This window comes from Lipophrys pholis, assembly GCF_963383615.2.
Source record: "Lipophrys pholis genome assembly, chromosome: 12".
In the NCBI taxonomy this organism is placed as follows: Eukaryota; Metazoa; Chordata; class Actinopteri; order Blenniiformes; family Blenniidae; genus Lipophrys; species Lipophrys pholis.
The window spans coordinates 26,285,313-26,309,201 of NC_137641.1; the positions used below are offsets into that span (position 1 = coordinate 26,285,313).

General features: G+C 41.7%; 1 protein-coding gene across 3 annotated transcripts in view; it reads right to left on the minus strand.

Moving 5' to 3' along the window:
• Positions 1–931: 931 nt before the first annotated feature.
• Positions 932–23,889, minus strand: part of LOC308117779 (electrogenic sodium bicarbonate cotransporter 1-like) — a 35,310-nt gene continuing 12,352 nt past the window's right edge. The window contains exons 4-26 of one of the 3 annotated variants that reach the window (XM_080476880.1): positions 22,514–22,646; positions 21,117–21,277; positions 20,437–20,616; positions 20,135–20,230; positions 19,550–19,626; positions 17,760–17,917; positions 17,574–17,661; positions 15,433–15,587; positions 14,639–14,755; positions 14,071–14,245; positions 11,739–11,872; positions 10,373–10,635; positions 8,940–8,992; positions 8,634–8,819; positions 7,864–7,977; positions 6,816–6,977; positions 6,466–6,644; positions 6,121–6,193; positions 5,035–5,103; positions 4,125–4,298; positions 3,872–4,036; positions 3,253–3,330; positions 932–3,142 (exon numbers count right to left, since the gene is read on the minus strand). In XM_080476880.1, coding sequence (XP_080333006.1) covers positions 3,253–3,330; positions 3,872–4,036; positions 4,125–4,298; positions 5,035–5,103; positions 6,121–6,193; positions 6,466–6,644; positions 6,816–6,977; positions 7,864–7,977; positions 8,634–8,819; positions 8,940–8,992; positions 10,373–10,635; positions 11,739–11,872; positions 14,071–14,245; positions 14,639–14,755; positions 15,433–15,587; positions 17,574–17,661; positions 17,760–17,917; positions 19,550–19,626; positions 20,135–20,230; positions 20,437–20,616; positions 21,117–21,277; positions 22,514–22,646 — 2,990 coding nt within the window. In that variant the 3' untranslated portion in view covers positions 932–3,142. Of the gene's footprint in view, positions 3,143–3,252; positions 3,331–3,642; positions 3,737–3,871; positions 4,037–4,124; positions 4,299–5,034; positions 5,104–6,120; positions 6,194–6,465; positions 6,645–6,815; positions 6,978–7,863; positions 7,978–8,633; positions 8,820–8,939; positions 8,993–10,372; positions 10,636–11,738; positions 11,873–14,070; positions 14,246–14,638; positions 14,756–15,432; positions 15,588–17,573; positions 17,662–17,759; positions 17,918–19,549; positions 19,627–20,134; positions 20,231–20,436; positions 20,617–21,116; positions 21,278–22,513; positions 22,647–23,889 lie in introns of all 3 variants that reach the window. The other 2 variants (XM_080476879.1, XM_080476881.1) reach the window with 2 other exon arrangements.

Here is a 23,889-nt window from a genome sequence, read left to right on the forward strand (position 1 = left end):
CTGATGATCGTGGAAACTATGCAGCTCTCCTTTCTCATCTCTGCTGTGAGAATGAGCAGCTGACAGCAGGATGTGGTGAAGTGTCTACAGCAGGGATCCCCAACCTCGGCCCTCGGGGGCCCCTGTCCTGCATGTTTTAGCTCTCTCCCAGGTGCAACACACCTGATTGCAATGAGGGGCTCGTTATTGGGCTTTTTCACAACCTTGGTGATGACATCATCATTAGATTCCGGTATGCTGAAGCAAGGAGAGAACTAAAACATGCAGGACAGGGATCCTCGAGGACCAGGATCCTCGAGGACCAGGGTTGGAGATATATATTGCACATATTAGAGGCAATATCTGGGAACGTGAACAGTTTCTGAACTGATAGGCTGCTGGGTGGCTTTTTTTAGTGCACATTTTTTACTTCACCAGTTCTGAGCTCCGATTTTTTTTGAAAGACTAAAGGACCCAGATACTTCCACAATCCTGCGGCTCTGGTTGCAAAAGCCTGGTCCTGCCAGCCATCTTAATGGACAGCAGGAGGCAAAACCAGGTAAGTAACTCAGCGATGTTCCCAGGGTCATGGCTGCTTAATGTCTTGACGATTTTTTTTTGAGTTGGTAGAGATCAAATACTGACAAATTATTCACTTTACTGACCCCCGAGGATGGTTTAAAGTTGTTAAATCAAACTTAATGCATTAAAAATTTTACTTTTGATATTTCTTTGTCACTCATATTTCTTTGTAACTGAGGAGTTCAAACATTGAAAGTTTTATTTTTCTGGTAAATAAGGACTTTAAGGAGAACCGGCTCATTCATTATGGCTCTCCCCAACAAATACATTTGGACGGGAAATTTAACCAAGTTTAAAAATGTCAATTCACAAAATTACATCTTGGAGTTGATAATTTGTAATAAAAACAAATAATACACACCAGGAATTTAGGAATCACTTGAGTTTTATTGCTCTCATTTCAAACTACTTCATAAAAAAGAAAACACACTTACATTTTCTTCCTTCTGTGTAACCTATGGTTATTTGAGCACATAAGATGCTTGTATAAAATTGGTTTCAGACTTAAAACATCAAAAATATTACATCAATTGTGGAATCGGAACCATAAAGTCAAAAAATCAAGATATACAGAACAAAGTGGAAGACAATGCAGCTTTTTTTTTTTTTTTTTTTAAATGCTTTGACAATATTGATGTGTGAAGCACGACTTAAAGCCCTTATTTGCACAAAAATTCAGAAACCTCAAGTGTGCATGTCTTTTTCTTCAACCAACAAATGATTGGGATGCATCAAGAGTCCCGATATGCGTTAATAATTTACGTCAAATGACTCGGCTCAAGTTACCAGTGTATACTTCAAACCGTGACGGAAGCAGGATCAAGGTATTCGATTGTTGTAGGAAAATAAAGATTAAAGCATGTTGGTGCCCATCAACCACCCGTCACTCGATGGAAAGTAGAGCGGACACGAAAGTGTCAGAGAACTCTTAAGTTGCGCAAATTTTTAACCCTGTATGCAGAAAAAGAAGTCATTCTTCCAGGAGTGTAAGTTACAATAATATGTCCATCACAGTGATTGTTGATTTGCATTAAAAAAATAAAATACATTAAAAATTAAAAACACACAACAAAAAAAGGAATATCAGATTGAAAATGTTTTAAATTATCAGCTTTAGAACAAGATCACATTTTAAAGCAGAATTCAACTCAAAAGTCACAATCAAGTCGATGGTCAAGTGTGTGAGTCATGAGACGGGTTCAAATAATATTTTTCACCCATCTTAAGCATTCTTCGGTATAACCGCAACATATTTTATGAGAAAAAACAATATTGGGTAGAATTGCCCTTTAAAACACATTACAAATGATTGTTCATACTGACAAATCAGACAAAAATACAATAATTAACTGACACACAACACAAGGAAACTGAAAGTGGAGATTCAGCGATCCATGTAGTGCCAGTGGAAAATAAAAATCAGTGTTTGATCACAAATCATTGCACATTGGATTTTTTTAATATACATAGGTATATATAATGCCTGGCACCTACAAAAAAAAAAAAAAAAAAAAAAAAGGAGGTAGAGCTACATCTAGAACTCCCCCAAAAAAGGGAAACGTTAGCCGAGTGGACACAGGCCACAGAAATCTCCACATTTCCACAAACTGGGATGGTAAATGGTAAAAATCAAACGTAACTCTCAACCAGCATTTTTATTTTTGGGACGCAAGTTGAAATATAATAAATATAGAGAAAGAAAGAAAGGATGGAAGGAAGCTGGAGAAATTAGTTCTGAGTGGAGGTAATCCACTTTTATACTTACCAAAATGAATTATTTCTTACATGGTCGTCTGGATAAATAATGAATACATCTATAAGGTCATCTCATGTCTGCATGGATGTAGCTTTGCCCTGTAAGTTTGATGCTTTACCTCCTATAGGTTTGAATCTGGAGATTATGGTAGTTACGATTTAAAACTTAAAAAAACACAAACCGACTAAAAACAGTACAATCATGAGGAAAAAAAGTGAATTTTTTTTTGTCTTCTGTAACTGTGGGTAGCTCCTCCTGTTTGCATAGAGTAAATATGGAAGAAGTGATGTGGATGCTACCTCTGTATGGTGTTTATGGCTGCAGTTACGGTCCTTTCATGGACTTCTTCTGTGATTACAGTTCTTCAACATGGTGCCTGTTACATTACGAGGATTTACATTATCAGGACGACGACGTCCCGTATCAAATGCATACAGATGAACGTGTGTAGCCATTTTAGTTTTCTGCATGTGAGGGTGAGGAGCGATCGACAACGTCACCCCCCCCCCCCCCATCCCCCCCCCAGTTAAAATTCAGTACCAACCAAAAGCGCTTAAGACAATTATTTCCAGCCTTGTCGGATTAAAATCCACACATGAATATTAAAAAAAAAAAAAAAAAATGCCATTACAAAGTGGTACTTCAGTACGGAACAATGGCTGTGTTTAACTGTGTTGTGCTGCATCTTTGGACTTGTTTTTTTAATATTGTGTTTCTGTTCACAGTTCAGTTTCAGAGCTCTTCCTCCAGACGAAACCGTTGTCCATAGAGCCGCGGCCTATTCGGATCTGAGGCAGCCCTTTTGCGTACGAACCCCTCTCAAGACTGAAAGATGGAAGAGACGGCAAACGTAAAACACAAATGCTCCAAATTGAAGTGACTCCCTTTTGAGGGGGAATAAAGATAAAGGGATGCAAAGGCAAGCTGGTACTCACTTACTCAGCCACAGTGGGAGACTCAAAGTAGCGCTCAGCACTGGGAATGCGGGCTAAGGAAAGACGTCGATTGATCTCCTGGTGGACAAAAGCAAAACAATAATAATAATTAATGGAAAAGCGATTAAACAAAATTTCAAAAAGTGAAGAAAAGAAGTGAAGAAAAGAAGTGAAGAAAAGAAGCGCAGCAAAGCGGTTTTCCCAGATCAAATCAGCATTCAGCAGCTAAAAGTGGCAGATTTAAAGCAGCAAGAATAAAAAAATAAAAAATTGGAGAGCAGATTTTTTAGATTTTATGACACTCAGCACTTTAAGACTACAAGAAAACTAGCAGGAAAGGAAAAGTGAACCTGAAGAAGCCAAGTTTGAGCAGCCCTGCCTAGTACTCACTATCCACAGACTTATCTCCCAACATGGGCTCCTGCTCCATCGCTTCCATTGAGATTTTTATACTGGGAATATTTTCATGGTAGGGGTAGTCAGACTGTGGGAGGAGGGATGGAGAACATTAACACACAGGTATGTTTGGTTTTGAGGGGAGGCTCTGGGGGGGTGGAGGGGGTGGGGGGTGAACACAATCACAACAACAATGTACAAGAGGGCTATGAGATGTACTTACAAACTCCATTTCACTGTCGATGCTTCCCTTCTTCTTGTTTTTCTTCTTCTTCTCGTCCTCCTTCTTCTTCTTGTCCTTCTCCGGGATGACGTCGTCCAGGTAGCTCAGGTCGTGCTGGGAGAACAGGTAGTCCATGGCTTTGCGGACAGCAACCAAGGCCAGAATCTGCAAGTTTATTGATTTATCATAGTTACAAAGTGCTCCTTGAATGAGAGCATAATAGCGCCCCACTGTCACCACGGTCGTTTCTCACCATGACGGGGAAAATGATGGCGGCCACGGTGGACTTGAGGATCCAGAGAAGGGCCAGACACAAGGCCTGGATGAAGGTGAAGAGGTGGATGCGTCTCTGGGGGACGTGGCGCAGATAGATGAGGTCCGGCTGGTGCTTGGCGGGCATGAGGAGCAGCATCAGGCGATCCATGAACTGACGTCAGCAAAAAAAACAAAGACAGCAGATGAGTTCGTGAAGCGACAATGATAAAACTGTATTTGCTTTTTGATTTGTTAGAACAGGAACCACCACAATTTGAAATATTTCTACTGGAGGTGCTGAAAGGCTTTCGCTTCAAAAGCACAAACATGTCAAGCCAACTGAAACTTTGCATTTTAACTGCTAGACCACATGCAAAATGTGCATTTCCTCAGAGCGAGATGAGACAGCAGAGTTTGCAGGCCACTCTGAAAATCTCTGGGTGTGTAAACATGTTGAAGTTTCAGCCATCACGAGATGAAAAGATACAGGAAAACCTTAAAAACGTGTGTACACACACGTGACGCAATAAAATGCAATCATCAAACGGATATAAAAGCTATGAATCAAAAGTTCTTCTGCATATCTTTTCAGCGGATAGGTTTCTAACTTCAGAGCCGTTCACAAAAGAGTCCACGCCCAGTGTCGACGACAGACAAGTCATTGTTCTCTCTTCTTATTGAAGCTCGCGGACGAGCAGGTTTAGTGAGCTGGAAGGTGTGTGTGCAGAGGAGTGCTGATATCCGGTAAATGGAGCCGAGCCAACACTAGCAGCTGATTTTCCAGCTCCTCTGTGCATTTTACTTCCACATATGTTGGGCAGCTACTATCTGCAGCTGCTTTAAAAAAGAAAATGGGGAAAATTTGCCGTTGTCTTGTTGCCAGCAATGGACGGGCCACATCGTCTCACCTGCACACCGTTGAGTGACGCCACCCCCATGTAGAGGAAGACACCATAGAGGACCGGCATGGGAATGAACTGAGGAACACAGAAATGCCACCAGATTCGGTTTAAAATAAAAAAACAAAAAAAACACTTAAGCACAACTTTAAGATAATGTATTGCGCACGGCTTACAGGTAACAAGAATTTATATTTATAGCATCATTTGATCAGTTAAAAATTGCCTAAAAGCTGCTTTTATGTTAAACTGAACACAATGTGACCCGGCAGCTGCTGATACAGCTTTAAATGTGCCAGTCAAATATTAACCCTTTATCAGATATTGGGTAACTCCAGAAATGTGAAAAATATGGTCAACACTGTCACAGATCCCAAACATAAACATGCTAAATAAAATGAAGATTCTTTTCATCTTATGCATTTTTAAAAACATTCATATATGGAAATCTCTTTTAATAAAAGTCTACAATTAATAAAGCTAAAAAAGAAAACGTTCAGATATTTTTCTTTTAAAAATAAAATAAAATTGCTTCAGTAATAATTTAGCAAACCAATATTTAATTATACTCCAGTGTGTTGCAGTTACGAAGCAAGTTTATTTAGATTGCAACACTCGCAGTACTTTACAAGGGAAGAAACATTAATATAAAGCATTTTTTTAAAATGTACAATAAGTGCCTTCCCAAAACAGAATAAATATGAGCAAATAATGTTTGACTACATGGAAAGCACTTTGGACATTTCTAATGCAATTACTTGTGTATGGTTTATTAAAAAGAGACCGTTAAGAAAATGCCCACAAGGGGGCGCACATGCTCCAACCACGTCCTCACTTGGTGGCTTCACTACTTTTTCTTCAGCAGCTTAATGAAGGAATGGAAACTCGAGAAGTCACTCTGCTGCAATTGGAGCTTAAGCCCTGATGAACATGCTTAATTTCACATCGAATTACTTCAGCTACGGGAGTTCCTAATCGGATGAACCGAAGATTTGAAATTATTGTAAATTTGAGAGGCGCGACAGGAGTTTGTCCTAAAAGAGGCGGACAGTAATCCATGTTTCCGAGGAGGAATGTTAAGATGTGGCGATGTACCTTGAGGATTGGAGCCATGAAGACTGAGAGTCCCGTCAAGAGGAAGACAAAGATACCAGTGACTCTCTGTTCCCTGGATTGGTGAGAGGAGGGTGGGGGGGGGGGGGGGGACACGCACAAATAATTAGACCTATGTCAATGCAGGAAAAGTGAATTTAAAGATTTACCTGTTAAATGTGCTCAAAGTGAATAAAACTACATGCAGCTGCTTCATGAAGAACTCCAGGTTGAATTAAATTACAAACGGAGGATAGAAAATGAGAGAGAAAAAAATGCTGTGGACCAGCTTTTTGAAAGAATTTAATTTCTTCATCACGATCTCCAGCAGCGGCAGTGCGAACTGACCTGACACCCAGAAACTTGGGCTGCTCCCCGGGCGCCGACGTCTGCGTCTCCATCTTCAGAGAGTCGATGTGAGCGATGGAGATGACCGTGGCGGCCACGTACCACGGCAGGCCCATGAAGGAGCAGACCACCATCAGGACCGCCACCAAGAACAGATCCAAGTGGTACCCGGCTCCTTTCTGCAAAGGAGACGCGAGGAAACGGCGCAAAAGAGAAGGCAGGTGAGGAGAAGCTACTAATATCATGCTTTCAGTTGACATGTAATCAGATGCTTCCCTTTCTTGCATTACTGGCCAAATCTCAAGGGTGCATCTATTGTGTTTTTCATGGTCTCGACAGGTTGCACCCACCTTGAGTTTGTGCTCCTTCCTGTTGACGATCACAGCCGTAATCTGCTGGTCCATGAATATCAGAATGGTGACCAGCAGGGCGGGCAACGCAGCAGCCAGGTACACCCACCAGGGGTTTCCTCCAAAAGGAGGAACAAACCAGCCCCTCAGTGGACTTGTGGGCTAAAGGAGGGTAGAAAGAAGGGGGTCGTTACAGAATTGCCACTGGATCGTCAGGCTCCACTTCTGTGGAACCGACTTTATGGTTCCACGCTCTCTCCTTCCCAAGGCTGTAAGGAAAACTCATTTATATGCAATTATGATGCAAAGAGCTTCTGATTTGCGGTTAATGCGCACAGCAATCTGCACTTTTTTGTTGCACATCCTGTTTTTGTTTTTTCCTGTTTGCCAACTTCTAAGCCGACCGCTCAAGGCAGATGTGGACTCGTGTGAAACTCCGGCCTCTTTCATCTACGGTCAACTTTAATGTAAGACGACCATTTTGTAATCGTTGCAGATCAAACCTTGTCAGCGGACAGCCCAAACAATACACACGCACCAAAACAGGAAAAAAAACATTGAGTTTTCGGATGTTCCTGCATCGTGCCCAGTGACTCAGAGCGCCGAATGGAGTTTGAAATTACGGGTGCCACATTACGTGACAGAAGACTGTGAATTAAGACTCTGTGAGGAAACAAAGCTCGCTCTGTACTTGGAACGAGAAGAGCGACTGTGTTCTCACGTCACCTATAATCAACCTCCCGCTCCACCGCCGGGGTGGGCTGCCAGCTGAGGAACATTTGAGCTTGATACTCATATGTATCTTACCAGGCAAAAGCCACAAAGACGGCATTATACTGAGATTTTAAAGAATTACAAAGAAAAAAAAAAAAAAACAACAACCTGGGAGCAGAGGGTCATTATCAGTGCAATCTGAGGAAAACTACACCCGAACTGACCATTGTAACTCAAATCTGAACAAAAGACGGCAACGATCTGAAAGCACGCAATGAAGCCGCGGCGACTTTTCAAAGAGGCTTTCTCCTGCGGGAGGTTTTGCAGCGTGTACCTTGAATTCACTTGGCACTATGAGCTTTGGAGTGTCCACACCAACGATGGCGTCCACGCCGCAGAAGACAAAAATGGCCAAGATGATGGCGAAGTCGCTGATAAGCTTCCTCACCTAAAAAAATAAATACAGAAATAAATAATAATTACAAACAGCAAAATTTCACAGAGTTCAAGCTATTGACATTTGTGTATCGAACACGAGAGTAAAACCTTGTCAAACAAGATGTTTGCAGACACACGAGCGCTGCAGGCCGGGACCTTGTTAGGCGAGTGTTTTCACTTTTTCACTACTGGAGGGGAGCGAGTGCAACTACATCCGTTATTCATAGTGTGCGAACATGGTTTGTTTGGAAACCGCTAACCAGTTGAACCAGAGGCTGGTTCAAAAAAAACAAACAAACAAAAAAAAAACATTACAGGGTTACCAGAGGAGCAAAAAAGTTTAAAAGTTTAAAAAGTTTAATACTCACACACTTTTTTTTTATTTTATTTTTTTTTAAATGTGGTCATCAGTGGAAGTTTAACCTGAGTTTCCTTTTGGTTGTGCTTTACTAACTAATTCTATCATTATCAGATTCTGTGGCACTAACCCTGCCTTGGACAGAAATGCCAAACACCTGTTTTGCACCAAATTATCGTGAAAAGAGCAAACATCTTAGTTTCACTCGGTTACATTTCATTTGCACAAGGCCAGTCTCAGGAGAAGACAGAGAAAAATCTTAAAAATAAAACGATCTTCCTGCTGCGATACGCAGCACCATCGCTCACTCTTGTGGGGAAGAAGCGGCTCGTCTTGAACTTCTTCAGACCCATGGAGCAGGTGTAGGTGCCGAAAAACAGGATGAGGGACATGAGGGTGATGTCAGGCACGTAGCCACAGGCCTCTCCGACCAGCTTCCCTTCAAACTTCAGACACTGCTCCCTGGTCAAGGACGTCCAGGTAGCATTCACAGGCTGACGAGGGGGGAAGGAATTTGTGTGAGTGTGACTGATAAACAACACTGAAGCAATGAATTCTCAAATAATGCTACTAAATGTAGAAGAATGAAAAAGCACATGAAGGACAGCACATACCAGATCAGTACTGTTTGTCCAGGCGGCGATATCGAGCAGCTCTGATGAGTTCCCTGAGAAACAAGAGACGAGCGCACATCAGCAAAATCAACAACTACCACACATTTATAATCCGAGCAAATGTCTTTCCCCCCCAAACAGCAACGCTCATGACACAAGGGCTGATAGGGCTGCTGAGAATGTAAACAGTGGTATCCCCCAGGTTGACGAACTACTATCATTTGTTATTTCCAATGCAAACACAGTAAAGGAGGGTTGAAAGCTTGAAGCTCCAAGCTGTCGGGATACCACACCGAGTAATAGAACCACTCAGCTTTTAATATGTAGGATCGCTGTTATGGAAACTCTGGTAATGACCCAAAACATGAATGAAAAGGAAAGATGGCAGCAAAGTCAGTTTTCATAAATAGTGATGTGAAATACTCTAATATATACTTATGGGCCTTGTGTTAATTTAAAATAAAGAAGAAATGTTGATTTCTTGTTTGTTTGTTTGTTATGTGAGCCATACAACATGTTGGAAGATATTATAAAAGTTAATTACGTGGGTTGGGTGACACGTCACAATTCATTTAACATGGCGTCCAATATGATGGTGAAGAAACTAGGACTAAAGCAAGTCAGCCTTTTGTTCAGAGTACCACGGTGGCATAAAAAACAACAACCTCCTTATCTTGTTTAAGTCAGAGATGGGCGACTCTGATCAACGCGGGCTCCCAAGAAAATCATCCCCAGTACTAGAGAGCCGGATTGTGAACAAGTAGATCTACCACAGGGATTTAGGAGAAAAATGGCAACAAATCTAAAGGGGTCATATCATGCAAAATTCACTTTCTATTGGTTTTCCAACAGTAATAATCATCCGCATACCCAGAATGACGCCCCAGAAACTAAGAAAGGCTGTCCTCTCTCTCTTTGGCTTGTTTCAGTTTTTATAAAGTGTGTTGTTCCAACCAGCCAATCAGGAATCAAACCCTATATAGTGTCATCGGGGGTTTAACCAATCCCAATCAAGGTAGGCCCTCCCTTTGACTACTCCCACAATTAGGCAGCTCTGCTCTGGCACATGGCACCACTAGAGGAAGTACTTCCTCCTCTTCCCAAGATGGGTATGTGTGGGTGGGGCCAGTCCAGCTCACACAGACACAGCAGATTCTGAATGCAGCTCCTATAATCCAATGTTCAAATGGTTGAGAATCAGAGCAATAAACTTTAAATACAACGTTTTTGGACCAACAAGACCCATGTGAAATAGTTATAGGAGATATTTATTAAATAAAACAGACTGATAATTTGTCTAATATCAGTCAACATTGATAAACTAAATAATTTTTGGTAGACATCAATTTAGTTTCCAAATTACTAGAAAGTTTTTCAGGGTTAAAAACATTAGTCTTTTCTAATTCACCGCAGCCAGAGTGAAGACCACCTACCGGGCGTGCAGCGGCAGTCGTACTGAGTGATGAGGTTGGAGTCGTAGTCGGAGTTGATGGGGTTGTGGTGGGCCAGCTTCAACATCTTCTTGAACGCGTCGTAGATGAAGATGAAGCTGATGAGCGCGGAGAAGCCCTCCTCGGTGAAACGTGTGAAATACTGCACCAGGAAGCTGGCGTCTGTGGCGACCAGCACCAGGCAGAGAAAAGCCGACCACAGGCCGATCCACAGCCGGAACTCCAGGTAGTCAAAGTCGTTGTCTCTGAAGACGAACAACCAGACACAAATTGAGAGGATATTTCAGCAAATTTGTTTTATTTTAAAAGAAAAAAAAAAAAAAAAGTTGTGATCCTTCCAAGAATTGTGTGTACAATGAGTTTACAGGTCTGAAATTCGAGCTTTCATGAGGTTTCCCCCCCCTGTATTGCCCTCCTGGTGGAGCGCAGATATACAACAGCTGCAGACGGCTCGCCAGCAGCTGCCACTGACTCAGCAGCCACCGACCGACAGGCAAGAGGATGGAAACAGGCAGGACACAGACACCACGACATTCTTCGCTCACAGTGTGAAATTAAACGACAGTGAATTATTAATAATGGAACGTAATCAGCATGGTGTTTGGTAATGCTAGGAGACCGTCCCCCGGGCGAGGGAGGGAGTACAGTGGAAGCAGGAAGAAGTCAGCAGCCTTTAGTACTCCCCAGCTATTGTGGGATGATTGAACCTTTCAATGCACACATCCAATACGACAGTGTTCCAAACTCCAATGTGTTTGTACGGAGTACTATAATGTTGCACTGCATGCAGTGTGTGTGTGAGTGGAGCTCATTCGTGAATCCATCGGGAGGGGAAATCAACCATCAGCTGGCACCGACTCTCAATCTGTCACTGCCGAGAGATTTCCAGCAGCTTTTATTTTGAAGTAAATCTATCAGCAGACGAGATGAGCTGAATGCCTCTACACTAGTTAGTGCAGTCCAAGTTGACTTTTCTATCTTGGCCAAACGGCGGTATTAACAGGGCGGAACGTCATGTTGCCACGACGACTAGATATTGAGACAGGCCTTCGGGGGGCCCGTGAAGAAAGAATTCCCAGAGGTCACATGGTGGTGTAGTAGGTAGCACCTTTGGGACAATGGAGTTTGCATGTTCTCCATCTGCACGCTTCAATTCTGTTTGGGTACATTAGGTTCCTCCCAGAAACATTCGAGGATAATTGTCGACTCCAAAATTACCCAGAAGTGTGATTGTCTGATGTACTGGTGACCACAATCCACAAATATATACGTCACAGGTTTTATTCCAACCGTGATTTCTCTTTGATTGCAGTGCTTTTAAACAGATAAATCATCGGTAACTACTCACTTGCTGAAATTGAAGAGGAGCCTTTCAAAAACCAGCACTGGACCCGTGCTGCTGAGAATAGTGAGGGGCTGTCCGGCCAGCAGACAGAACAGGGCTCCCGTCAGCGCTGTGCCCAGGAAGCTCTCCAACACCCCCTGCAACACACAACAAGTATATCAAGACTTTTACCCAGTTTTTTTGTTTAGTTTTTTTTTTTTTTTCTCAATATCTACAAATCAGACTCTGCATTAAATCTGTTTTTCTCAATTTCTTCCCAATCATGGGAGCGGTTTCTCCCAAGAATTAATTATAAACTCTCTTCTTTAGACAGCTCACCTACGATTGACGCTAAAACTACCTTGAAGGGCGAGTTGGGGTTCACTTTGAATAACAATTGGTGGGACGATTGTCTTAAAAGTCCATACAAGCTCGAGCTGTGCTCGTCTGAAACCTAGGCAATTCAAAGTGTTTGTATAGAATTCCCTTCTGAGACACGCCCGTCACAAATCTACTTGTATCGCTGTGATAAATGTCAAATGTCTACCTGCAAACCTAATTTATGTGTCTTACTCACGTCCAATGATCTTTTTTATTTTGGCAGAAGTACTTTGACGCTATTACCAAAGAGCTTTCAGTCACTGTCGTAATCTTCTGGACGACTAAATATTTACAGATACAGTTCTAATCATTTGGATGTTATCGCTTTCACTTCATTACTGGAAAGACGGCACATTCTTCTTTACTTAAAATCTACAAAGAGTTCTTTCAGTGCTTAGTGGCTCAGGGATGATGATTAGATATTCATTGAGAGCGGATTCCTCAAAGTTGTAGAGTTAAAGAGAGCCTTTCTTGTTTGTTTTTTTAAAAAAAATCACAACTCTTCTTTTTTTTATAATACATCTAATTTTACTTTTTATTTCAGTGAATGCATTTCTTTATGTAGATCTGCTCATATTTTGGAAACTGTGTTAAAAGGTGGGGGGGGGGGGGGGGGGGGGGTCAAATATGGCTCTCCTGGATTTTTTTTTTATATTGCACAGATCAATAACTTATGTTTTTAAAATTTTCATTGGTTGAAATGTAAATTTTTTGACTTTGATGTGCCATACTTTAAATAAAAATCTGAATCAAGAAAGGGGGGGGGGGGGGGGGGGGGTATCGCATTTCTTTCACGTTCTTCAATATGACATGGTGATTTTATTTCTGGTTAAACAGCTGGAGGAGCTGCCTTCCTGCACACACACACAAACACACTCACACACACATCCTGTAGCTGTGGCTCTGGCCCATCAGGACAGGCCTGTTCAGTTTCCAGTTATGTCACTTTTCCACGCTCGCCTCAGCTCAATGAGGTGAGCGAGAGACAGAAGGGGATGCACTTCTGACACACGCACCGAGGGAGTGTTACGTCAGGGCAGGGATTCCCTCTGTTGGGAAGCGAGACGGGATTGAGGAGCGCTGACAGTGGGGGGGGGGGAGCTTCAGTGGAAACACACAGAGCCATGATGAGGCTACTGCAGCCGAGTAATCTGGATCTGTGGTTATTTACGGGTCGGGGTAAATCCTCCAGGCTGACGCTCTGCAGGTCCTCTTAGTCATAAGCGAAGCCCCGATCAAGCGCCTTCATCGCCCGACGGATTTTTAAAAAAAATTTTAAACGCTCAGCACACAGAAGCACCGGGGTGGATTGTCGAGAGCGCTCATACCAGTTTTTTACACCTCTTGTATGGGAAATCCTGCCAACAGCAGGTACAACAGATGGATGCAGAATGAGCCTGAGCTGAAAATTAGCATGGCTTATCAGCTGAAGTGGCTGCATTACTTTAGCAAGAGGGGATGGAGGGGAAAACAGCAAATTAACTCTCAAGCTTTGTCCAGAGTTCACAAACAATTAAATCATATTAAATTAATAACACAAAAAGGTACATTTGAGGGACCCAATGCAAAGTCTTACCGCTCTTTTACACCAATATGCACTTTTCACAGGCTCTTGATTATCAATATATTTAAAATGACATTACACCCTTATTTGGATCAGGTAAAGAAGTATAACGAAGAATTCTTGTACCTGAAATAATGTGTGTTTGTTACCTCTACGAAGTACGAAGCTTTCCGAAAATTGGGAATAGAGTAGTAACTTCACGAATTACCGCAATTAAAGAGTAACTAGTTAAGCTGGAATTAAGCTCTTGGAAAATGCTCTATAATCTGACGGTGAGTCGTACTGCTTTAGTCATCACTCAAGCTTTATTTCTATCTAAAAGAGCTCATTTGTTCCGTTTTCCTTTATTCCACAAACGTTTCCATGAGGAACATCACTTGTTCCCCAACAGTGACGGAGGTGGGAGTTCACCTGCATGTTTTCTGTGGCGTCTCCGAGCAGGCCTCCGAACGTGATGGCGTTGGTGACGGTGCCCAGGTAGATGAAGAGGATGGCCGACAGAGACTGGATATGAAGCGCGTCGTAGAAGTCGCTGGCAAAAAATGGCAGTTTCCGCTTGATGTCCAAAACCAGACCCCCACAAAACCTGAAAAAAAAAAATAAAATGGATCCACTCGACTTAGACACTGCAACAGAAAATTATGGTCGCTGTGTGATTTATGCGACGTGCAAAAGGAGGGGGCATCTGGTCAAAATAAAGGAAAGTTAATGAGTGGTGACAAGCTCTCATTGTTCTTTATATCTGTCTGGATCATTTCCTCGTTGCTAAGATATGTCTTGGAAAGTAAGTGAGTGATAACAATCAAACAGTGATCATAACAATATCACCCCCCCCCCCCCCCCCCGGTCAACAAAACTTACCAGATTTTCAATTTTTTTTTTTTTTTTTACATCAAACAGGAAAGATTCAGATGTTAAAAAAAATAATAATAATTTGTCCAGAGCAGACATAATATTTCTTTAAAAGTCGATTGTTTACTTTCTCGTGCGCTGGAGCTCTTCTCCGACTTCGTGCCCTCCTCCTCCCCCGTGTCCTTCGTCGTGAGCAGCGTCGCCGTTCATCTGAGGCGGCTCCAATCCGGCGTACATATTCTTCCTTTAAAAGACAAACATGAGGAGGAACCTCTTCAAAAACATTGTGTAATTTGCTAAAATGCATACAACAAAACCGATTAATTCTAAAACATTTAGTGAAAATAACCAATTTGCACAACAACTGCTGTCATTTTGATAAACTGGGACATACTGGATGAGTAAAATGCTGACACAGCAGAAAATTGTCTCTATTGTAGCATAGTAACATATTGCATTTTATCATGAAGAAATGTCATACAACAAAAAACCATAATAAATCTTTCTACGATATATTCATCATTCACATTGTGTGGACTGAAGAAACAATATATCATGACTATATAGCAATGTGGTGAAATATTAACACATAATGTGAGACTAAGAAATTCTACCTAAATAAAATGCAAAATGAGTTTTTTTCATTTTTCCCCAATCCAAGACAAGATTTGTACTCGTTAACTTAATATATCAGAAATTAAAGTCCAATTTTCTCTGACTATTTTTTAAAAATAGAATCAACGATGGTAAATATTTAATAACAATAAAAAAATTAATAAAAAAAAGCCACAGTTCTGCAAACATTCAGTAACCCTCCTAAGAAACAGACCAAGGCCACACAGCAAAGTAATTTTTTTTTTCTTCAACTGTTCATGTGTTCCACTGGAAACATGGTGAATTAGTGACTTGGTGGATTCAGACCTCTTGTCTGAAGAGGGCAGAGTCTTTGGCGGCTCTATCCTGATGTTGGGATCCCACTCGCCGGGAGGCAGGACGATGACCTCCTCCAGAAACTCCTCGATACCGGCCAGCAGGTCCTGCCTGTCCTTCGCTTTGTAGGCGATATCGTGAAAAACCTACCGGGGGAAGAAATAAAAAAAGAAAAAAAAAAGAAAGAACACCTCAGCATGAGGATATCTACAGATGGGAATTTTACTATTAACAACAAGTCGATATCTGTGTGACCTGAAACAAACAGGTTTGGGACTGTTGGGCCCAACGTGACGTGACAAAATGAAAACAACAGTTACGGGTGAGCGAAGAAGGGACAAAGTTTAACTTGAGGAAATCCTGGAAACACACTTCCTACTGTGCCGTGTTGACAGACGAGATATGCGTGGACGGTTTGAGGCCTGTGGGAATCTGCAGGCCAGGTGCTCTCAGGATTAGAAGTGTTACGTGCTATCTCCGCAAGCATATCTGCAAGGTTTAGCCAGGGTACGCTCAAAAGTGGTGAAGGCGTTCAGGGGTTGGAAGTTAAAGAAGAAGGGAATTAAAAGTCTTGGGAAATCACCATTTCAAAATTTGTTATTGGAAGATTTGTCAATGCTTTTTGGGATTTGTAACTCCTAAAAATCCGGTTAACGTCCCAACATTTGCATATAAACTGACGACATAACTAACAATATACAGTATATACACAATACGAAACAGATATAAACCTGAATCAATACTCTTCTCTTGACACGACTTGATAAACCCATTAAAGACCCAATGAAAATCCATTTGTCAAAGTCATCAATATGGTGTCACCATATTTAGTTTATTTTTTCTTCTCTCTTTCATTTAATCAAGTTAACCTATTTATGAGTAGTTCATTTTGATGTCATGGTTGTAAAGTTCTTAAAGTTTTTTTAAAATAAAATGCAGCTTGTGAGAGCTTCCGCCTCTTTTTAAGATTGGACGGTTCTTCTAGATAAGTGAGAAGCAGCATTATTTCTCTGTTTTCTGGTAGTTTTTTTTTTATTATTATTCTCAAGATCACAGAGACTTACAGTAATGAGATAATGACAGCAGGGGGGGGTTGGAAAAGATTAAAAGCATCAATTAAAGTGTACTGGCTGAGAGGCATTGTGAGTTGAGATTTATTTTGGATGGTAAAGGCAATAAAGTCTGTCGACCTCCACATAAATATTGTTTGATAATAGGTTAATCACTAAGCTGTGAACTAGTTGCTGCCAACTGGAATCTACCAAGGCCACTGCTGTGATTATTAATCCCACAATTTCCACAGAGCTGAGATTTGGCAGCAGCTGCAGATGGCATTGTGCAGGGTGCAGAGGGACAAGTCACTAATAGTGTTTTAATGAGAGGAGCTGAACCACCAACACAACAAAAAAAAAAAAACAACAACAAAGTGAGCCGACTGTTTGCATTTCTTCACATTTCTCCAAAACCAACAAAGTGTAAAATCAGACTTGATCAGAGTTTCTGGGTAAATGGTTAACCGGTGATGCCTGTATGACAGTTTGTAAACATCTATTATTGTTTTTGCAGAAAAAACTTTCTAATTCAGGACAGTAGTACAAGTAGTAGAATGCGCGACTAAAGCCAAGCTGGGTTATAAGTGTGAAAAAACTGAATCTGTTAAACTTTTTTATGGAATGTCCATAAACTGGTATTTAATCCATTTTTTTATTTTTAATATTAGAAAAAAAAACAACTAATATTTCAGTTATGAAATAGTAAAAAAAAAAAAAAAAAGCATGATTTTGGATATTTTTACACTTAAAGAAAAGAAAAGATATTTAAAAGATGTATTTTTATCAACTTATTCTTCCTCATTTTTAACTTTGTCCTCTTTGATTTCATAGCCGCTCCAGTGAGAACCTCACCACGAGGACACCTTCTTTTTCAAGGGAATCCCAAATCGTCCGTTCTCAGAACCTTGCCAGGCAGGCTTAATTAGTCCAATTAGAGGTTAAAGAGGATGAGATCTATTGCAGTCAAAATCACTCCAGTGCTGTGTCAGTCCTCTAAATAAAGTTCAAGGCCAAACCAATCAAACGGAACAGATCCCATCGGTTGTTATGAAGAGAATTAAATCTGCAGCGGCGACATACCTCATCTGACATCAGGGTGGCGATTGCTCTCCCGATCTCCCGATAAGATTTGGCTTTTCCTTTTGGCCCCAGCAGGACGAAGAGGAATCTACGACATGAGAAAGATAAGGTTTTATATTTTTTTTTTGAGCATTGCTCTGGAGCTGCAGAGCGATGGGAGTTATTTTAAGAGGATGCGGGCTCTACCTGGTGGGCACGGGGACCTCGGTGAGCGCCCCAAGCATGACGGCCTGCTGCAGGCGGACGAACGCCACGCAGGGAGTTTCCAGGAAATCTACCTCTCCGACCAGAACGTTCGACGCCTCGGCATCGCGGGGCAACTTTTTCATGAACTTATTCTTCAGCTGGGAGATGAGTGGCGCAGAAGAAAATAAAAAATTCAATAAAGCAACGTTTTCACTCCAGGCAAACGCATGAATTCACGGTGCATTTCACCCCGATCATGCAATACAACGACGAGTGATTGATTGTGGCTATAACAAGGCTGGTGTGATGTTTTTCCTGTCCCTATAAGCTTGAAGGAACAGGTAGTGCCTGCCCTTTCCTAGAATTATGTGCCTCACAGCAGCTTGACTTTATGCCATCTAATTAGTATCCAAAGTCTACACCGCGGGAGGTTTTTTTTTTTGGTTTTGTTAGGATTTTGCTGAAAATTGGACACAGAAACTGTGCATGAGGTTCAAACAAACAACCGACTTGTAGGAAGATGATTAACTAAGGCCTCGGTGTAACATCAAAGAGCCAAACCATTTTGACAGGCCTACAGCTTCATTAACAGTTGGCGAAGTGTAATTCACCTCGTTACATTTTAACTGGCCCCGTTATCTTATCGTCGACATGCGGCGCTGACCACACAAGCCAGCTACTCCATCATGAGTCACGACAGCGAAGGAAAGTGCAGCAGATCAACAGTAGGTGGAAAAAAAAAAAAAAAGCTCACTAACAACAAAGACAGTGAGCTTTTGTTACTCTTGCGCTGAGGGCCGGATCACCAGGGGTCACAAGCTGCATCATGTACACGGCTGAACGCACGAGCGAGCACAGAGCGCTGCTTTGTGTCGTACAATACATTTTCACAGAGATGTGACAAAACGCACAGCGATTCATTTTATTCATGCGTTATATTTGAGACAACTAAAGGGCACATGCCCATAAAATTCATGACTTGGACTGTTTAAATTAATTAACTAATTACACTAATTCGTGCAATAGCATACTCAGCTCTACATTTTATACATTTCAAATAATTGTAAAAGACGGTGGGCTGTAATTTTGCATTTCTCGTTTTTTTTTGCCTGTATTAGTTGCAATAAAAATAAATCTATGTAGTCACAGTATGTTGCAGGGGAAAAAAACTAAAAACAAAACATAATTAGGATTATATTCATATACTCTACGAGTAAAACACTTTCTAATTTAATGCGTTTCCTTTCTTTCTTGACTATTTATATAGATTCTCACTGAAGGGAAGGGACTATGAATGAACACATACGGGACTATGTAGAAAAAAGAAAGTGCGAAATAACTGGGAAAACAATTTTTTGTTTAGTAAATAATTCCATATGTGTTCATTCATAGTTTTGATGCCTTCACTGAGAATCTACAATGTAAATAGTCAAGAGTGTAACGAAAAAAGTATTAAATAAGAGGGTGTGTCCCAACTGTTATTGGGTTTTTCTCTGTAAAAAGCACCTAAAAATGATTGTATTGTATTTGGTGCTTTAAAAAAGACAGAAAGACACTGGTAATTTATACTTGTTTAGTTTTTTTCCCAATAGTTTTTAATAGATTTTGAAATTTTTTAATTTACTTTCTTGTACAATAGTAAACGACGACATAAAATGTTATTATTCTTTTATTTTTATACTATTAATACCATTGTAAATCTATATATTTCATTGTTTCTGTTTTTATTATTTTCCTCTTTATTTATTAATTTTCTTTAAATGGCAGGAGTACCGCGCCGACACATTTACCTGATCCTTCTCTGGTTTGTCGGAGAAGTCGCTCAGGCTGTTGGAGGTGAGGTTTCGGTGGGTGGTGGTGGGGCTGCCTGCAGAGAGGAGACACATGATTACAAGAGGCAGGGGTGTGAATTTGGGCGAGAACATTTTTTTTTTTGGCTGAGGAGGAAGAGCAGCTGGTGTCGAGAAAAGGCGAAGAGGAAAAGTACATGGAGCGAGCCAGAAACATCAGGACCCGGCTAAATGTGGCGAGGCTTAAGCTTTAGGACTAATGCCAGATGGTGGTTCATTCAGGCTCTTGGGAGAGAGGCGAGAGCTGCGGTTAAGTCCGCTGCTTATACACGTCAGCAGAAACATGCTCAGGTATCTACTGGCAAATGAGTGAGAATGGAGACTTTACTCCTCAGGTGCTTCTGACCAATTTTACTGAACAAAGTTTGACTTTTAACATCCGACAACATAAAAAGCGGTTTCCACTCCATTCATTAGTAATGCTGATAAATACACTTCCATGTCAGTTGAATCAACACGTGGTATTTTTATTATTTATTTTTTCACGTGTCAACAACGCCGCGAAGGGGGCGTGACCTCACTTACAGAGGTATCCCATGCTGGAGCTCCTCGTGACCTCACAGGGTTCCTCTGAGTGTTGTGGGGCAAAGCAAGGCACAGGGTGCTCAAGGGGGTTGCGTGCTGTTACACCCGAGAGACAGGAAGTCAGCGAAAGCATGTCGGAAGACAGAGAAGGTGGAGAAAATACACAAAAAAAAAAAAAAAAGGAGGACAATATAGAGAGGTTAGACAAAAAGAAAGTTGTTTAGTGGAAATAGGAAATCAAGTAGAAGACTTCCACAAAAAGGTGGATTTAAAAAAAAAAAAATGAAAAAAGGTTGTCTCACCATTCTCCTGGCTGGAAAAGAGACGACTTGCACTGGAAACGCTCTTGCCAATATCTGCCAGGGAGCGCAGGTTGGACTTTTTGGTCTGGTGGCGATGCTTTCGTAGCAGCGTGTACATGACTTTGTCTTTCAGTTCCGGTTTCAACTGGCCGATCTCGATCTGGTTGTCTGTGATGATCTCTGTTAGAGAGAAAGATTGAAGCAAGGCAGCATTATTTGTATGGTACAAATCAGCAAAATGATTAAACAAAAATGAAAATGATATATAGAGCATAGAAAACAAGTGTTATATATACCGTGCAGCATAAAATGATAATTTTTCTTTAAAGAAAGGAGGTTTCTGGGAACTTTTACTGCATATGTGGTGCATGGAACCAAAAAAAAGCTGCTTCTGCATAATTAGTTCAGACTCTACGGGCAGAAGGCAGCATGGATACGGAGTACCTGAAAGGTCGAGATGGTTTATTACATAAAATATATTTTGGGCTCGAGTTTGAGTGTTTTGAAGTTTGAGCGACAGGAATCCTGAGATGAGTCGCTTTTTTTCCTCTTTAGTGTTTGTGGCTCTAAAGCAGCTGCATCAGTTCTTGAGCTCGTTCAATAATGCCATGTCCACTTTCCATCTTTATCCAGATGTCAAACCTATGCTCGAGTTGGGAGGTCTTTTCAACGTCACTCACCGACAACCTGAGGCAGCGTGGACGCCTCCAGGTCCAGCATGATGGTGCCCTTCTCTATGCATCTCTTCAGCTCCATCAAGCTGTGCAGGGACAGCGTGGCCACGTGGGGCTTACTCCAGCGCTCGCCGCCCTTCTCCACCTTCTCCTCAAACTTGATCCACCTGCGCAGAAGACGCGGGGAAAGAGTTGAGATGCGTTTGCATTTGCACGCGTTTCCCCGTGTATCTCTGCACGTCTTCGCCGCCACGATGAATTCCTGAAAGGTGAAGGCCACCGCAGGATGTGAATGAAGGCACACAACAGTGGAGCTGTGTGTTTATGAACAAATAAAGACGAGGAGCAAAAAGGCGACGAGATCGATTGTCTTTTCTTTACAAAACAACCTTGCAGTGTTTTCCGTTGGTCACAGGTCATGGAGCAAGAACACAGGACGCAGGGCAGCGTAGAAATAAAAAATACATCCCCAGACTCGCTGGAGGACGCAGCACGCCTGAACGGCGACAGTCGTCGGCGGGCTTCAGGCCACACAGGGCTCAGTCGGAGAGACGAGACTTTGTTAATACCAGGAATAAGCTCTGCCTTGAAGGTAAGCCTCGGGACAAGGATTGCTTTTAATAATAATGCCTCGCATGTCACCATCACAAAGAGCTATTCTCCCGAGGCCCGAGGATGGGGTTTCCTCTGGGGGATAGAGTATCCCCTCTGGCTGCGACCAGCCGCCTCGCCGGGAAAGACAGCGGTCCGACTACAGCGGCAGCACCGACCTGAAAGGGCTCATTCAGATTTTCTTTCAGGCAACCCCATATTTCAGGACAGAGATTTATATACTCATCGAAAAAAAAGACAAAAAAAAAAAAAAGGAAGTGCCTTATTTATTTATGGACTTCTCAACATGATGGTTTGCATTGCTGTTTCTTTAATGGCATAAGTTCTACTGGTGGACCAATAGTGTGTGTATAAGCATAGTATAACAGCAACTAACAGTAAAATCATTATTGCAACTGGATCACTTTTTTTCCCAAAAGCAAAAAGCAAAAAGTTAATATAAACATCGAAAAAAGAAGTCGTAAGCTTGTGAAACAATTCTACACATCGAGTAAAAGTACATCAGTGCCGACCGTAAAAATCAGTCATGTTCTGATAATGTGGGAGTTTATTCCGTTTCCTGGTCCCAGAGAGCAGGTACTAATCAGATAAGAGACCAGCGGGAGTTCAGCTGAGTGCAGCCCGTTTCCTTTGCACATTACAAAACATGATTATTTATAAGGGATTGTGTTCCATGTTCGAGATAGTGCACAAGGACATTTGGGACAACTTTCTCCTCCCCCTCCACAGACTCTTAATGTAAGTGGCGGGACCGACCCGGCTGGTGGTGAAGGCGGTGCGGTCCGGCTCACCTGGCCGTCTCTTTCCACTCCATCTCCTGCCCGTCCACAGCCAGCAGCTCGTCCAGCTCGGTGAAGAGCTGCGGGGGCGGCGGGCCATCGTCCTCCTCGCCAAGGATGAACCGAATCCTCTCGGCCGGAGAGACTGCGGAGGAGAGAGAGACGATTTAAAAAAAAAAAAAAAAAAAACACCCATGCAGGCCAAGCTCCATATTACAGCATTAAGGTTGATCAAAGTAAAAATTAATCATGTAGAGACAGCAAATACATGATTTAATCCACATTTTGGCAAAATTCTGCGATACTCGATGTTTAGGCACTGCTTCTTATAAATTTCAACTAACTTCATGAGATGATTATTTCCTTTGTTAAGTAGAAACAATCCAAACCAGATTTATAGCTATTGAGGATTCCCCCTCCCCACCCCCGTTTCACACTGTGTGACCACATAAAAAAGTTAAATTACACCCGCACTTGTTGAATCAGCTGTGTAGAAATGTAAATAAGGTACTAAACTACATCTACTGTGGTTCAAATTACAGCACTTTACTTGGCAAGATTATTTACGTTTGCAGCAGCTCTGACATGACCAGACAAACAAATCATAAGTGAAGCGTCAGTGGGACACGTGACCGCCGGAGAAATAAACATGTCAGGAAAATAAAGATGCAGTCTCAATAGAAATATCAATTCAGCTGCTATTTTTTTTTTTTTTTAACGGCTCACCGAGATGTCACGATTCAATGCACCACCACTGAACAACGACATGCAAATAATCACAGTAAAGTGAATTTGAATCAAAAACAAAAAGATAAAGCACATGAGCACCTTTCCCTTACATTTGTACATTCTAGGGTATCTCGGCGTCGTGGTGAGGTTTCTTACAGGAGGAGCTCAGTTTCATTCTGAGTGCGTTTCCTCAGCTGCCATTAACAGTCCAAAGACATGCATGTTAAATCAACCGGTGAGTGCAAAAGTGTCAGATTATAAGACATTTTGAATAAAAGTTAAAAAATTGATGTGCATGATTTAGTAGTTTAGGTTGGTTCTCTTTGTCACTCTGGTTATCTGCACTTTTTTTGGCATAAATATCTTCATTTTACATTACAGTTGCACTGTTGATGGTGTAAAGCACATCGATTCAACTTTTGGATTGAATGCACTATACACATAAAGCTGCCTTGCAAATTATTAAATTGAAGGGTTTTGTTTTTTTTTTTAAAGACAAAAGAAGAGACACTAAAAACACGCCGGACATGGATTCGACACCTCTACTCTAACAATAACTCAACTGAGACAGCACATCCTCACAAAGAGGAGCTCTTCCGTGGGACACGACAACTTTCTTCCTCCTGAGAAAGTCTTGCCAAGATTCAGGTCATCGGCCT